This window comes from Zalophus californianus, chromosome X, assembly GCF_009762305.2.
Source record: "Zalophus californianus isolate mZalCal1 chromosome X, mZalCal1.pri.v2, whole genome shotgun sequence".
NCBI classification, from domain to species: Eukaryota; Metazoa; Chordata; class Mammalia; order Carnivora; family Otariidae; genus Zalophus; species Zalophus californianus.
In genome coordinates this window covers 13,614,092-13,630,131 of record NC_045612.1, presented here as the reverse complement: position 1 = coordinate 13,630,131, position 16,040 = coordinate 13,614,092, and the positions used below count along the sequence as shown (strand labels likewise).

At 48.4% G+C, this 16,040-nt stretch overlaps 1 protein-coding gene across 5 annotated transcripts in view; it reads right to left on the bottom strand.

The window, feature by feature from the left end:
* The window catches only part of FGF13 (fibroblast growth factor 13), a 465,461-nt gene extending 449,666 nt beyond the window's left edge, over positions 1–15,795 (bottom strand). The window contains exons 1-2 of one of the 5 annotated variants that reach the window (XM_027609278.2): positions 15,596–15,795; positions 14,281–14,499 (exon numbers count right to left, since the gene is read on the bottom strand). In XM_027609278.2, the coding sequence (XP_027465079.1) occupies positions 14,281–14,329 (49 nt within the window). In that variant the 5' untranslated portion in view covers positions 14,330–14,499; positions 15,596–15,795. Of the gene's footprint in view, positions 1–14,280; positions 14,500–15,165; positions 15,284–15,595 lie in introns of those variants that run through there. The other 4 variants (XM_027609279.2, XM_027609275.2, XM_027609281.2 and 1 more) reach the window with 4 other exon arrangements.
* Between the last annotated feature and the right edge of the window lie 245 nt (positions 15,796–16,040).

Here is a 16,040-nt window from a genome sequence, read left to right as displayed (position 1 = left end):
TAAGGAAAACTGGTTATGGTACACAAGGGCCCCAAATGTTTAACTCGTGTAGAAATGCTCTACTCCTTCTAATGAAATTTAATTTAATGCACAGACAGGAAAAAATGCAATGCTTCAGTTCTTTCAGTCATGGGTAAGTACAATGAAAGGAGATGCACACTTTTTAAAAATGTTCTTGCCTTTGTGGGAGAAAAAACAATACAAGCAATCTTATTTAGGTGACAGCAGTTACTGCAAACATCCCAAGGAAAGCTTATTAATAACAGCCACCCACAAAAGGACCTGGTTTCAACCATGGAATGCCATGGAGTCATTGGAAGAGAGAATTTAGAGAGAATTTGTCCAGATTTTAAAAATTAGAATGTTAGCATCTTTTTGAGGTTCAATTTGGATTTAGAAAGAACAAACAGAGCCAAAATTTTAAATTAGGAATTTGGACTAGATGGTGTCTGAAGGGCCTTCTGGCTCTAAATCGTAACAATTGATTGCTTACTTGATTAAAAAAATCAGGGAAGCATCCTAAATATGCCAATCCTTGATTCTGCTATCGGTAAGGTAAAGGAGGTCACCTGCCTCAGTCTATCAGTGTGGGTACGAGGAAATGCACTAAGCTAGGCCCCTGCCACTAACCTGCTCTATGACCCTGGGCAGGTCACTGCCTCTCCGTGGGCCTGATTCCCTCTTCTCCCCAATGGGAAACTTGGATCAGATGGTTTTTACGGTCCGTTCCACCCGCTATAATCTCTGATCAAGAACCTGTGAAGCACAGCGGTGAAGGTTGTAAACAATGTTGGTGCGCATAATGCCACTGAACCGCATGCTTAAAAATCATTAAAATGGTACATTTTATGTTGTCTCTTTTGCCACAATAAAAAAAATTAAAAATAAATACATTTGGGGGGGCACCAGGGTGGTAACAGTTGGTTGAGCATCCAACTCTTGGTTTTGGCTCAGGTCAAGATCTCATGGGTTGTGGGATCGAGCCCCACGTTGGGCTCCGTGCTGAGCGTGGAGTCTGCTTAAGATTCTCTCTCCCTCTCTCCTCCCTTCTAAAATAAATAAATAGGGGCGCCTGGGTGGCTCAGTCGTTAAGCGTCTGCCTTCGGCTCAGGTCGTGATCCCACGGTCCTGGGATCGAGCCCCACATCGGGCTCTCTGCTGGGTGGGAAGCCTGCTTCTCCCTCTCCCACTCCCCCTGCTTGTGTTCCCTCTCTTGCTGCCTCTCTCTCTCTGTCAAATAAATAATTAAATCTAAAAAATAAATAAAATAATAAATAAATAAATCTTTTGACAAAAATAAAATAAGCAAAATTTTTCAAAAACAGCCACTCTGAGCAATAACTTAGAATTGCAGGAAACCCAAACGCTTCAACAAGAGGCCTCTAGGCTTGGCCTTTATTTCTTTATTTTTACTCAAGTGATCCTTGATCCCCAAAGAAACATTCAGATACATGGGAGATGATGCTATTAAAAGAAAGACTTTTCATAAAAAGTAACTCCATTCATACTGTAACTACCTCCCATTCACCCATCTGAGTCCAATCTGCATAGGTAAAGCTTTCGGGAACTGAGCCTCACCTATATTACAATATGGTCAAGAGCCATGCACCCTAGCCAAAATCTCAACTCTCGTAGGGCAATGACTCTCATTTCCTCCAGCCATGGAAACTAAGCAACTCAACATCTGGCTCAAAGGCAGGGGAACAAGTTTATTATCTTCTGCCAGGGTTTTCAGATCCTAGGGAGATATCCTCTGCACCAAAAATCAATACAAGATTTTCCAAGGTATTCGGTTTTGTCACTTGTCTGGAGACAATGGCCTCAGAAAAGAGGATGGAGCTGCCCTTTAAAGACATGCTCTTTGTTCTGTAAATTCAAAGGTTGCTTTTATGTCCAGTGGGGTGGAGGGAGAAAGCTGTGTGTTTTTTAAGTGGCGAAATCTGTCAAAGTCCCGAAGGCTCTTGTGATACAAACCAGGTCATTCTATACAGCCTGAGCCCCTGATTCCATAGGAGAAATAAAAAAAAACCATTTATAACTCACAGTAACTAGCCGTAGTAGGTCAATGCACTTGATTGGTCATAAACAAATTAGAGGGACACTGCTTGGGGCCTAGAGGACGAGAAGAGCTTGGGGTGTACCTAGGCCTGACCTAACCTGCACACTCCTACCTGCCCCCACCTCTTGCCAGACAAATAAAGGCAGGAAAGTGGTGCCCAAGAAGGGGAGTCCCCTTGCCCACCTGCTCCGGACGGGCAGAAGGATATCTGAGAAGTCCCACTCTCACCCCCTGGAGCCCACCACATAAAGAACCACCGAGGTTCAAGCCACCAGAATGGTCAAACTATCTGAGCCATTCTGATAGCGCGCCCCCCCCCCCCCAGTTCCCGGCCAACCCTGCCCTCTCTGGGGGCGGGGGGGTCCAGGCTGAGAAATTTTCTTCCTTCCTTAGTTTCTCCTACAGAGGAGACAGTAAGAAGAACTGCAGGTGATGCTATGGAGGAGAAGAGGAGCACGCAGGAGAAAGGAGGCTCCCAACCAAAACATCTGCATGTGTAAGGTTAATCAATTCAACCCAGGAGAAAACAAAGACCCACAGCACACAGCTCGTTAACAATGCTGGGCGGAGACCTCAGGGCTCCAACTCACCTAACAGTTGTGGAGACACTGAGCCCTTTGAGGAGTTGAAAGCTATGAACCCCATTGACCAGAAAAAAAATGCACGTTTACACCTAATTTCCAGGGGTCCTGTGTTGTCTCCAGGACAATGTTTTCCCAACTCGCATGAGGATAAGAATGGCCATGATGGGTACCAGGTCATTCACTGGCATACCACGAACATGGAGCAGAGTGCTCTGTGCAACGATAGTTTGGTTCTTCAAAGTAAACTTGCAAAGTATCAGCTCCACGAAGGCACAGATGGTTATCTGTTCTGCTCACGGCTGTATTCTCAGTGTCTACAGCACATGGAAAGTTCGATAAATATTAAGCAAATTAATGGATGAATTAGTAGGACTAAAATCCATTAAAATTGGACTATGACTGTCAAATGTGTGAATCTATAGATTTGTTTCTACGGCCAACAAGCCTGCTAAAAGGAACCCTCTAACTCAAACAATCCATATGAAAATCACTACCGTTTTAGTAGTGTATTATCAATATCACCATGGACCAAACCCTATGTAGTGGGCACTGTCTTTGATGTTTTCCATATATTATCTCATTCCACCTTTAAAACAGGCATGTAAGAAAAATGTAACTATCTCCCATTTTGGGGAGGCTTAGAAAGATTATCTGCCCAAGATCACACGGTAAGTACAGGAACTTAGATGTGGACCCAAGTCTCTAAAATCCATGCTTTTAACCATGTAGCCACTTTTATATGGAAGATGACCTACTGTAAAATAGGAATTATACCCCAAATTAAATTAGCAATATTAAATCCAGATGGAATGTTGCTGTGAGTCTAAGGGCTTTTGGTACAGTGTGGAGTTTCAAAGTACAGGAGCATTTAAAGAAACCAAAGAAGGATGCTGACCGCTGCGGTTAAGTAACACATTTACTGAACATGTGTCTTGTGAAAAGGGCCCTTGAGGAGGTTACAATCTAGCTGGGGAGCTAAAACCTAAGCAGGTGAAAAGCTCATCATAGAGTTATCCACAGTTGCCCATGGGAACTGCCAGAAACCCAGTGTCAGGAGTAAGCAGTTCCTGCGGGGAGGGTGGAAGAGAGGCTTGTTTCCTGGAGGAAGAAGAGGAGAATCAGAAAATGTAGAAAGAATAGGTAGAACATTCTAGATCAAGAAATGGTGGGAGCTGGAGCAGAAAAGGCAGTTTGAAGACAATCCATGAGCAGTATTTTGTCTATATTATTTTTTATTATATGATTAATATCATTATATATGTCCACTGTAGAGAAAATAGAAGATACAAATTAAAAAAAAAACTATAAATATTCTATAAGCAACCACCCAGAGATTCCTTTTGGTGTCTTTTCTCTGAGGATTTATTCTAAGTATATTGTGTGTCTATTTATGTAGACATATGCATGTTTGTCTACATGTATTTAATTTTATATTTACAGATCTACTCATGCATATATAGATCTTTATATATGGATATTCATAAATGTACATTTATAAAATACTACTAATGTTTGTGGAGCCCAGTGAGATGGATCTCAAGGCGGTACAGCACTGTTCACACCCACAGGCACAAAAATCACCATCTCTCCTTCATCACCCCCAAGTCCACACCCAGGGTGCACATACTAAAAAAGATGGTGTGGAAGATTATTTAATAACACAGAAAAACATTCTACGATGTTGTTGCGTGAAAAGAGCAGGTTATAGTATATACTGCGTGATCCCACACGTTCCCAACGATAATAACCCATGTATATGCATGTATTCTAAAACTCAGAGAAAAAAAACGCTGGAAGGAAAAATCGCAACAAATTAACCTAGGAGTGGAACCCTTGGGTGATATTTTCTTATCTATGCTTGGAAGATTTTCCAAATTGTCCCCGCTCAACATGCATTATTTTGTAATCTGAAAAAAAAAAAAAATAGATGCGATGAAACATAAGCAAGGGAAAAGCGCCCCAGTGAATTCAAATGTTCTGCTTCAAGATTCATCCTAGGTTTCTGAAGAGCTAAAACCGAATTAGCATTGACCATGAGACAGAGAAAGCAACGCTCTCGTGTTGGCCAAGCCCCGACTTCAAGGCTTTGATTGGACTCTGCCTCGCGTGCCTGCCTTTGAGGCGTCCAGCGGGTGGGTCAGGTGCAGCGCGAGCGGGGACGCCCGGAGGCCTGGAGGGGGCCACACACCACGCTCCCCCCGGCCCCGCCCGGCCGCCACCATCTTAACGCCGCCCCCCACCGGCGGCAAAGCGCCCGCGGCCAGATCGCGAGCGAGGCCGAGGGCTGCGCCGAGCGAGCACCGAGCCCTTCCCCCGCCTGCGGCCGCCCGCGCCGCGGCTCACTGTGCGGCGGCGTCCCCACGCCGGCGGGCCGGGCCGTGGGCACCCGGGCAAGTGGGCAAAGCCGTCCGCTGCCCGCCGCCGCCGCCTGGAAGGAGCTTTGTCATGCCGGGCGCCGGGCAGCGCTTCGCCAAGTTTCACCTTCGGTGACACAACTTTTCCGTGTTTCTTTTTTAGGCAGCCGCCACATCACGAGGCTAATGAGCACACCGAGGTTTGTAATAAACCCGCCTGCCAGATCCACGGCGACTGACGGACGCTGGTCACCAGAACGTTCAGCGCTACCGTCCGGTTCCCAGCCAGTCGGAGAATAAATACTCCCTGGACTGACCGCATCGACGAGCGTCCGGCCCTGTTTCCAGGAGAAAGGCTCACCTCGTCCTCAGCGCTCTGAAAGCCACGCGCAAATCCAAGCTCTTGGAAGTCTTAAGGTTCAGAAAAACCACCCCCTCCCCCAAGGGGAGAGGCAGGCTTACACACAGAGAATCCAAGTCAAAGGCAAAAGAAGCAGGTCAGTTCACAATACTTTCCAAGTCAGGCTTGAAAGAAGATTCTGAAAATATCTATAGGCATATTCAAGAACTGCACTCAGCCTGCCTTCTTTAGGTTGTTTACTTCCACTTTTAACAGCAAGCTAAATATTTTAAGAACTCGATCTGTTTACTAACCCCCAGTTCAAGAGCAGTAGAAATGCTACATCCATAATTTGGAGGGATTTTTGAGAACTGGGTTTCATGTTCGTTATTAAACTTACCTATAACCATGCAATACACCCATCACTGTTAATTACAGCTGTTAAACATAGGTTCTGCAGCACAGAGAACTACATGATTCCTAACTTTGAGAACTATAATTAATATGCGCGTTCAAGGCTGTGTCTCCAATAACAAGATATATTTTTGGAAATATCTAACTGAAGGCAGCATAAATAGTAAAAAAAAAATAAAGCTCGCACTTTTTTATTTTTCCATTTAAAATGAGTTATATAATAAGTAGTGAAAAGCCTCTTCTGTGGAGCTACACTTTAAGGGGTGGATTTCTTCACTCAAGTTAATACAGCTATCAAGGGAGAAAATGCAGAAATGAGAATCCTCCACTGAGCCCAGTATACCCGAAGGAACCCCATTCAGCTAATGAAACCACTGACATCTGTTGACAAGGAAAGGAGGGGGGAGAGAAGAAGAGAGAGGGAGTTCTAGAGAGGGAGGGAGAGAAAATGGGGTAGGTTGAGAAAGAGAAGGAAATGAGACAGATGATTCTGAAGAGAGGCAGACTGAAAGCATATGCCATGTAATAGGGGAAAAAATAAACAATTGGGAGTTTTACCCAGCAGTGAATTAAGAGGAAGTGTAATCTTTAGAACACAGGTGAAACAAATTCCCAGACACAGTTCTGGAGAAAAGCACCATTATTTTCAAACTGACAGATGCTTAAATCTTACAAGTCACAGTCATGGCCAATTGAGGGAAGATACACAATGAAAAGTAAAAAGTCAGAATGTCCAAGGCCAAAGGGAAAGGAAGGGCAACCGTAAGGCAGGACTGAGTTTCTTTCATCTCTGTGCACCCAGGCTGGGAAGAGTCACTCAGACAAATGTTCAGAGACTCACTCAGCTGCACAAAGACCACAGCCCTGGAGCAGTCATGCATACTATGCCTGGGCACACTCTTCCTAACCATGTCCACAGTGGTAAACAGGAAATAATTTTGTCTTTATGCAAACCGAGATTAGATAAAGAATCCCCCCGTGTTGCCTAGGGAGGCACTATGACAGTGGTTAAGAGGTGGATTTGAGGGGCGCCCGGGTGGCTCAGTTGGTTAAGTGTCTGACTTGATTTCAGCTCAGGTCATGAGCTCAGGCTCCTCACTGGCCTCACTGGGCGTGGAGCCTGCTTAAAAGTCTCTCTCTCCCTCTGCCCCGCCCCCCTCAAAAAAAAAAAAAAGAGGTGGATTTGAAGTCAGTCAAACTTGGCTCAGACTCCACCATCTTGCTAGCTGAGTGACCTCAGACTGGCCTTAGTCTCTGAGACTCGGTTTTTTTCATCCATCAAATGGGAATAATAATAGTATGTGTGTCTTTCCTTGATAGACTATTAGGAAGATTTCAGGAGATATTTCATGTCAAATCCCTTAGTGTTTAATAAAACTATTAAGACCCTAACCAAAATTACTTCTTCAACCAACCTAGATGCTAGAAAGTCAACCAGACATTAATTCCTTGGGGTTGAAGCTCAGCCTCTGGCAATCCTTAGTTAAAATGGAAATATCCCCAGGCATCTATCAGATTAAACCAAAGTGAAACAGTGACAGAGCCATTCTGTTACACACAGCTTTCTGATATGACAACAAACTGGAAATAAACATAGCACAGGACCAATGAGTTTTGCTACATGCATTCTACAATTATTCATTAATTACTACGATGCCAATCACTGTGCTAGGTGCAATCCACTATCTATGTGACCTCATTCGATCTGTAAACTTTAATTTTCTCACATCTAAAGCCCATAAACACTAATTGCTACTTTGGCCGTCAGAAGGATTAAATGAGCTATATATAAAAATAATATGCTTACTAAATAAGTACTCAATAATTTAGAAGCTACTATACTAATGACAAGTATGATGATTATTGTCATTGTTATTAAACGATGATCAAACATACCCCTGCTTAAAGGAATTCCTCACCTTGCCGAGAATATTCAACAAATACTCCTTATGGGCCTGCCAAGTACAAGACCCTGTTGAGTGCCCTAGTATGTGTGTGGGGGGGGGGGTCCCCAAGAAACCGGAGAAAGGGTGTTAAGTGAGAAAGGAAGCTTCCTGAAAGGAGAGGTGACTAGGTGTCAGAAACAAAGAATGCATACTGCATGATTCCATTGATAATTAAATTCAATAACAGGCAAAGTATGATGACCAAAATCAAAAGAGAAGCTGCCTCTGAAGAGGGAATGACAAGAAAGGAACATTAGAGAACTCCCTGGGGTGATGAAAATATTCTATAACTTGATTTTGATACTGATTACATGGGTGTAAACATTTGTCAAAATTAATCAAGAAGCACACTTAAGATTTGTATAAGTTACTGTGTATAATCTTCCATTACACAAAAGGAAATTGGGTTCCTATTTTTTTTTTTAATTAACTATTTTCAGGGCGCCTGGATGGCTCAGTTGGTCAAGTGTCTGCCTTCGGCTCAGGTCCTGATGGGATCGAGCCCCACATCAGGCTCCCTGCTCAGTGGGGATTCTGCTTCTCCCTCTCCCTCTGCTGCTCCCCGCCCCGCCCCACCCCACCCCCGTGCTCTCTTATTCACACACTCTCTCTCTCTCTCTCTCTCTTTCATAAATAGATAAAATCTTTTAAAAAAATGAACTATTTTCTAATTTGGCCTCTGATCAGGCCTGCCTTTCACCAGATTTTTTGTTCTTTCTTCCCAGGCCCTCCTGCCAGGATCCAGAAAGAACAGACGTGTACACCCAAGAATTCCTTTAGGCCAAATAGTGACTGTCCAAACTAAATCTGAGGTCTCTGCAGAAGGGTGAGACTAGGAAGCCCAAGCAAGCAACCCAGCTCATCCCAGGCCTACTGCACCTCCTAGAATGTCAACTCAAACCTTACACCAACCGAAGCCAAGGGTGCTGAAAGAGTTTAAAAGAATCAACAAGGACACCTACTACCCTCTGCCCCTTGCCTCTAGAGAAGGTCACAAGCCAGTGACGCTAAGACCATTTCCATTTGAAAATCAATGCTAAAAGTAATTTCAAAGGGCAGAGGCATGAGTAGGGTATGAGGACTGCCTTTACTTACAGTGATCTCAACCTACAGTAATTGTAATTTGGGTGTCTTGTCTCTTACAAACCCAGATTCCTAATAAAATAGTCCCCATTTCCACTGTGCCCCAAGAACCAAGAATTTATCTCTTTTCTAATAGGAAACTCCCATTTTCAGGGTTAATACCCTGGAAAACACTGCTTTAGAGAAAAACTAAATGGCCCTCCAATTCAAGGAGAAATTAGACCGGCAGGCTGGAGTGGCGGTCATAATGATCACTTTATACTATCTCACCTTCTCTAGGAAATTAATGCATTTACCCAGAAATCCACATCCCTAATGAATGTTTCATCAAGATATGGCATTCACCAAAGTGACAAAAATGCCACAGTAAAAAAAAAAAAAAAAAATTGTCAGAAATCTGATTCAAGTGAGTTTGTAGAACCAGTATATCACAAACAGGTAAACTACATTTCAAGTTGGTGAGGACTAAGATGAATCATGTTTCTCAGTACAGTGAACCTGAAGTCCATTCCTTAGCCCATGCTGAGAAATCCTGGGGCTAATGTGTCTTCTGGAGAGACAAACAGAAATTGGTGACTGCAAACAACGATTTATGCGGAAGTTTGTCTTCTCTACTAAATGTTAAAACCATAGTATGTGCCTAATCTTTACATTTCAAAGAGCATGTTAAGCTTGGCAAAGTAATAGACATGTGGGATCCCCTCCACCCGCCGTATTTTAATTCATGGGAATTTTTCTCCTTGAATTGTTTAATCGTGGCAATTATTTTCTATTCCTTTCAAATTTCTCAACTCCAAAAATATAAGCCGTAATGAAGCAGACACTAGAAAGCCTTTTTATTGGATACATTTGAAGAGCTGCAACACATTCTGGTTGTTCTGTGTTGATTGTAATTCCCAGAATGAGGAGTTGATTTGAACATAAAACAGCACAGCTGCAAAGAGACCTGGGATGTTAACAGTTTCATCTCCCTACTCGCTGCCTCACCACTCGGCCCTCCAGCTTACCACCCAAACCCTGATCCCCATTCCCTTCCCTGTTCTGATCCTGTTCTCAGGGCCACCATACATTTTCCTGCCCTGGGCGTGGGCCTCAACCCTTTCCCCTTCGCCCCACAGCTCACTTTCTGCTTCTCACCCTGGCCCCAACCCCAAGTCCATTCCCACTCCAACCTCACCCACATCTCCATCCTGAGGATGCGCCCTAAGCCCCTTTAAGGATCTGAACTGTACCAGAAAGAGACTTAGAGGAAGGAACACTCAGTAAGATACAGCACCCCTAACCCATGTCCCAACGTGCTCCTCCTTTTCGCTTTGGCCTCTGCCAATAAGGAAGCTGCACACCACTAGAAATCATAATGAAGAGGACTGGGGGGGTGGGCACTGTGCACTCCTCTTCTGCACCTATCCCCAAGAACAGACTGACATTTCTGACTCGAGATCTCCTTGGCCACACCCCCTCACCGAGGCGGTGATCACTATCCTCAGCATAGAAGAAAACATGGGGTTTAGGACACTCCATAAAACCACTGGTTTTATGATGATTTAGCCACAAGGTGAAAAAAATCAAGTCCCTACATGAGTAATAGGTAGATTATGATTGTTAGTTTTTAGTAAGAAGTCACCAACATCATGATTTCTTGTGGGTAAAATACCTCTAAGCACCTGCTTTGCCTGGCCCAAATCCGAGAAAGACACTTGACGGAAGCTATTACAGCAATCCACCAAGACCAAGATGATCTTTGGGAATGGCATTCGGGGTTCAGTACTTGATATGCTGGCTGCCTGACCACAACGCCCCGTCCTTAGATATGGTTAGACAGGCTATTGGGAACGGCCAGGAAAGGAGCAGAAAATGAGCCGTACCCATAAAAGCATGCTGGCAACACAACCAATTACAGCAACAGCTGTGCAAGTGGCTGGTTTCTTGGACTATGCGTGGAATTGTCCTCCATCCCCAGCAGCCAGCAGAAGCCCAGCCTGACCGCTATTACCGACCGTCGCTCCAAGGGAACCCACGGCCCACGTCACGGGGCCTTGAAACGTGCCTGGTTGAGATGGCTCTCCATAAGCACAAGAGGAAAAGGAGGTTGAAAATACATACCCAACTCCAAACAGGTAGCTACAAGCCAAATGGCAGTTTTGAAATCGAGAACTGGCTAGCCCTTTTACCTAATCCAGGGATGCATTTGGTTTTATCTGGAGCAGGCTACACGTTTTCGGCATGCCACGTAACACAGTTGCATGAAACCAGACCCAGCCTTAACTGAGTGCTTTTCCAACAGAGAACTGCCGAGAAGATTGTATGTGACAAGGTAGAGAAGAGTGTCAAAGCTAAGTGAATATCGACTTGAACAAACAAATGTTATGCTTTCTTCTTCCCTGAAATGGAAATAGGTCCTCCTGTTCAGAAGCTGAGTGCTACTAACTATATACCTATCTGCCAAATTAAAAGTGTGTGTAAAGCCTAAAGAAATGCACAAAAGACGATTTGCTACACAAGAGGCCATTTTCATAGTTCCAAACAAAATCAAGATTCCCACCCTCCCCCTCAACAAAGAGGACAGACTCTCTCATCTCGCTACGTTATTGAAAAGATTACCAAAAAGATCACTGCCCATCGCTGAGACCGGTCTTAACCTCAATGAGTTGAAGAAAACGTCGCTTAAAGACAATTGGCAATTTGTGTGTCTGAAAGCCATATTTCATTCAGCAGCACGAAATAACTTACTGATTACCTACTATCTGTGCTTTAAAAACTCTAGAAACACTATATTATAGTCTTCCAGGCTGTGGGCATGAACCCCAGATGATGGGGTGGGAGGCTGAATTTAAATAAACAGTAGGCTCTGAAAACAGATTATGAAATTCATTCAAATAATTGACTTGATTCAATCATTGTCACACGGTTGTTCAAAACCAAATGTGTGTATATTCAAAGTATCTATTAAATGTTCAATCCTGTGTCTTGCCATGTTGCAAAGAGTGTGCTCATGAGTCCCTTAAGCTTAAAAAAAAAAATTCAAAAATGACCCATACATAGGAAATTTGTAAATAACCAAACCTCTTCATGAATATGGTCAGAAAACTTTATTGGTTAAAATAGAAATAAGACCTGCTATCTTTCATCTCTACCATAAAAAGCAGTCTTTCAAATTTGGTCACATAAGGCTTTTAACATACTTGAAAGGAGAAAAAGCTAACTATCACGCATTGACTATTTTCAAAATGCTCTAAATTCAACAACCAACAGAGGCAGAAATGGAACTCTGCTCTCGGGAGCCATAAGATTCCCATCTCCTGGGGAAAGTAAACTCCCTTCTTAAAAGTTGTCTTATAAAATTACTTTAATTTCTTCTAATTTCAACCGTAATTCCAAATGCTAATTACACAATTCCTACAGAGAGGTATTCGGTTTCAAGTGTGGTGAGTGAACATGAGAAAATGTTATGACATGCGCCTAGTAAAACTTTTCATCATTGAGTTACAGAGAGCTGTCCTAATGTATCCAGACTTGTTACTCCATTCTGGACAATTGCAAATTATATTCCTAAAAGAGCAACTCACTTTCCATGAATGAATTTGGATCCAGGGCCCTCCCAAAGGCAGCCTGAAATAAACCTTAGGTAACCACCTGCTGGAAATCAGGAACCAAAGTTCTAGAAACAAACCCGAAGTACTCCCAGATTCAGAAGGGGAATCACTGGTGCTACAATCTTCCATTGCAGTTACCTCTCTGGGCCCTCGTGGCAAAACAAAACCTTTTAACGAATCTGAAGTCATTTTCTCTTAAACCTATGAATGCCTGTTTAAGACAAACTACAATGAGGAAAGCTCTGGAAATGCACACCCAGAGTTCTACTTTCTAAATGACTGTTTCAATTCATCTGCGCACCTGAAACAGCCAGCACCTATGAAGTGGGTCGGAAGGGGCTGAACTCTGGCCTGAAGCCAGGCCAGTGGCAACACTGACCCTTAGGACAACAGACCTATACTCCCCCCCCCCGCCCCCCGCCCCGACACAGACACACAAACTTGCCAGCCTTTCCTCAACGCTTTGCCTAATTGGAAGAGATCAACTCCATTTAGAAACAGGATAAAGGCCCTGAGCTGAAGACTTTGACAACTTTCAGCGGGGGAGGGCTGGTGCTGCCCTAGAATCTCCCTGGGAGAGAAAGCTCTGAGATGGGGAGAGGCGAGAAGGAGGAGATGAGAAAAAGGAATAGGGACAGGAGTGGGAGGGAAGGGGGCCCCAGGGTGCAGGGAGGAATTAGGGCCCCGTGAACGAAAGCTGGGGCTCCCTCCCTGCAGCCCCATTTCTGCAGCGTGGACTCGGTGTGGGTCGCTGCGGATCAGCGCTCCTGGGGCCCTCAGAACTGGTCCAGCCCACTCCGGCGTCTGCTGTGTAGCCATTCCGGACACTTGCTTCTAAGGCACCTGCCGTTTCCCAACTGCTCTTACCACACCCCTCTCTGCGCCTCTCCCTGCACCCGGGGCTCCAAGGATGCTGGTCTCCGGCTTACATTCCGGAGCTAAGCCGGGTCCTTAGCAAGGCAAAGGCTAGTGCTGGCGGGGGTCAGGAGGACACCCCCCTTCCTTCTGAGTTCTCCCGGGTGTGAGCCCTGCTCTGCTGCGCCTCCCCAACCCGCCGGTGGGAGGCCCCAGGCCGAGATGCACACTCCGGGGGACCGGCAGCCGGGTGCCCTGGGCCAGGTGGCTAAACCCCAGAAAGCGGAGGGAGGGGGCTGTCCCCTCCCGCGGAGGCCCGCTCCCGCTGGGCACTAGTGGCAAGGGGACAACAGCCTTTGTTCTCCGGGGGCTTGGCGAGGCTGCGCTGCCGAGGCGCAGCGCGGGCGGTGCCGGGGCACCGGGATTTGCTCACTTTTGCACGCGGCGTGTCGAAGGTTGCAAGCTCCTGCCATCTGGGGAGGGGATAGAGAGTTGGGGAGTAGGGGGTGTGAGGGGGAAAGGAGCGTGGGGGGAGGGGTTTTGCGTCTCGGCCAGGCTCTTTGTTTGCATTGGGGGCGGGGAGAGGGGGTTGAAGGTGGCTTCGAGCTTGGGTTTCTGAGAGTGGGGCAGATTCCTGAGTATGTCACCATGTTGCACCCGCGCAGCACACATATGCACACTCGCGCACACGCACACACATGCACTCGCACAGACAGGCGGCCGGCCCGTAGCAGGCAGCGCTGTTCCCGGCGCTCCGGGCTGCAGCAGCTCCGGTCGCCCGCAGCGCCACCACGGTGCGTCCAAAGGCGGAGTGGAAGAGGCTGGAGGCACTCGCGGGGCGACAATTCCACGAGAAAGGAGGGAAAGTGGTGCAACCCCAGCCCCCCCCCCCCGGCGGCCCGCCCCCCCTCCTTTCTCGCCCGGGGTCGCAGAGGTCACGGGCAGCTTAGGCTCCCGCAGGGAGGCAGGGAGCCGCCGAAGGGCGGCGCGCACGCGAGGGGGCGAGGGAAACCAAGGGAAGGGAAGCCGGCGGACTGGGCGGGCGGGCTTACCCTTAGAAGCATCTTTCTCCTCTTTGGGCTTGGTCACCTTTCCACTCATAGATCCCAGCTTGCTTGACAAGGGTCGCCCAGGAGACAGAAGTCCTCGCCGAGCGGGCCGGACTTCGTAGAGTGCTTAGGGCGGCAAGTCGCGACCGCGAGCTCCCCTCGGTGTGGCTCGGGGCGGAATCCGCTTTTCCCCACCGCTGCCGCTGCCGCCGCCGCCGCTGCCTACGAGAGAGTGGGGAGGAAAGGAGAGGGGTGAAGGAGGAGCCGCCGCCGCCGCCGCCGTCGCCGCCGCCGCGAGCCCGAGCGGCCGGCCGCGGGAGGAGCCGCTCGCCTTGCTCAAGAAGTGAAGAGACAAAGCGGCGCGGCGCTCCCTCCGCGTCCCCCGGTCCCGCCCGCCCGCCCGCCCAGGGCCGCGCTCGCCACCCCCGGGGCCGCCGAGAGGTGCGGCCGGGGCTCCCGGCTCCGCCGCCGGCCTCCCGGGGCTCCGCGCGGGCCGCTCGCCGGGCCGGCGCGGGCCGCGCGGGGAATTGCCTGGGTGGGCTGCCCGCGCGCCGGCGGGCTGCTTTCCCCCCGCCTCTCTCAATCCGCTGCGGGCCGCCAACTCAATCAAAATAAAAACCCGAGGAAGGCTGAAAAAAAATCAAAACAAAGACAAAAATATTCACTTAAAAATAACGAGCCTCCCCGAAAGGGAAATGTTTGAACATGTGATGAGCAACGTGTGAGCCTGTTACACCGCAGAGCCGCGCAGCTCCTTGCCCGCGGAGAATCGAGAGGGGAGGGTCGCCTCTTTCTTTCTGTTTAATCAATTTTCAGGGTGCTGTTATTTTGCCAAAAGGGGGGCCCGAGTGGCTCGCGAGCGGAGGAGCGGGAACCGATGGCCCTTACCTGCTCTCTCCCTACACCCACACCCCCTCGGAGCTCGCCCGCTCCCTCGCTCGCGCTCTCCTTCCCAAGAACTCTCCGGTCCCAGAGAGCCGCGAATTCAGCCCGCGGCGCATTCTATATAAACGGCAAGGTGTGGGCACGCGGGGGGCGGGGGCCGGCGAGGGCGGGGCCCGCACAGAGCCGCCTGCCGGCTGTAGTAAAAGGAGAGCTCGGCAGGGGCGCGCCGACGTCAGCCGCCGGTTGGCAAAACCCCGGCGAGCCCAGCGGAGAGCGGGCAAGCGTGGCGGCCGGGCGTCCCCCTACTCCCCGGCCCCTCCTGGGCAGGCCGGGCCCGCGGGCGCCGCCGGAGCGGGCTCGCACCGTCGGCCGCCGAGATCGAAGCCCGTCGCGCCCCCAACCCCGTCCCGGTTAGCCCCTCTGCTCCCAGCACCTGCCGTCCCCGCAACGCTGCCCGGGCCCGCGCTCGTCGTCACCTACGCCTTGGGGACTCCGCTGTTGGCAACTGCCTGCACCGAGCGCGGTGGAATCTCAGTCCGGGAAGTCGGCGACTCCTCGCCTCCGGCCAGCTGCCCAAGTTGAGACAGCCGGGCTCTCCCGGCAGGGAGAAGGGCGCGCTGGGATCTGGGTGTCACTAGGGAAGAGAGTGAAACTGACCGCGGCGGCTGCCACCTCCCACCCCCACCCCCTCACGCAGGCCCCTCCTCCTAGGGCTGATCGCTCTGGTTGGCAAACTGGGCGCGAAGAGTGCCCACCATCCAGGATAGCCAACCCCAAGCAAACGGAGTGAGGTGGCACTGGGGGGGGGTGCGGGGGGGGGCGAGTGCTGGAGAGGGACGGATAAGTGGGATCGGCATGTCGCCTGGGGCACGCTAGTG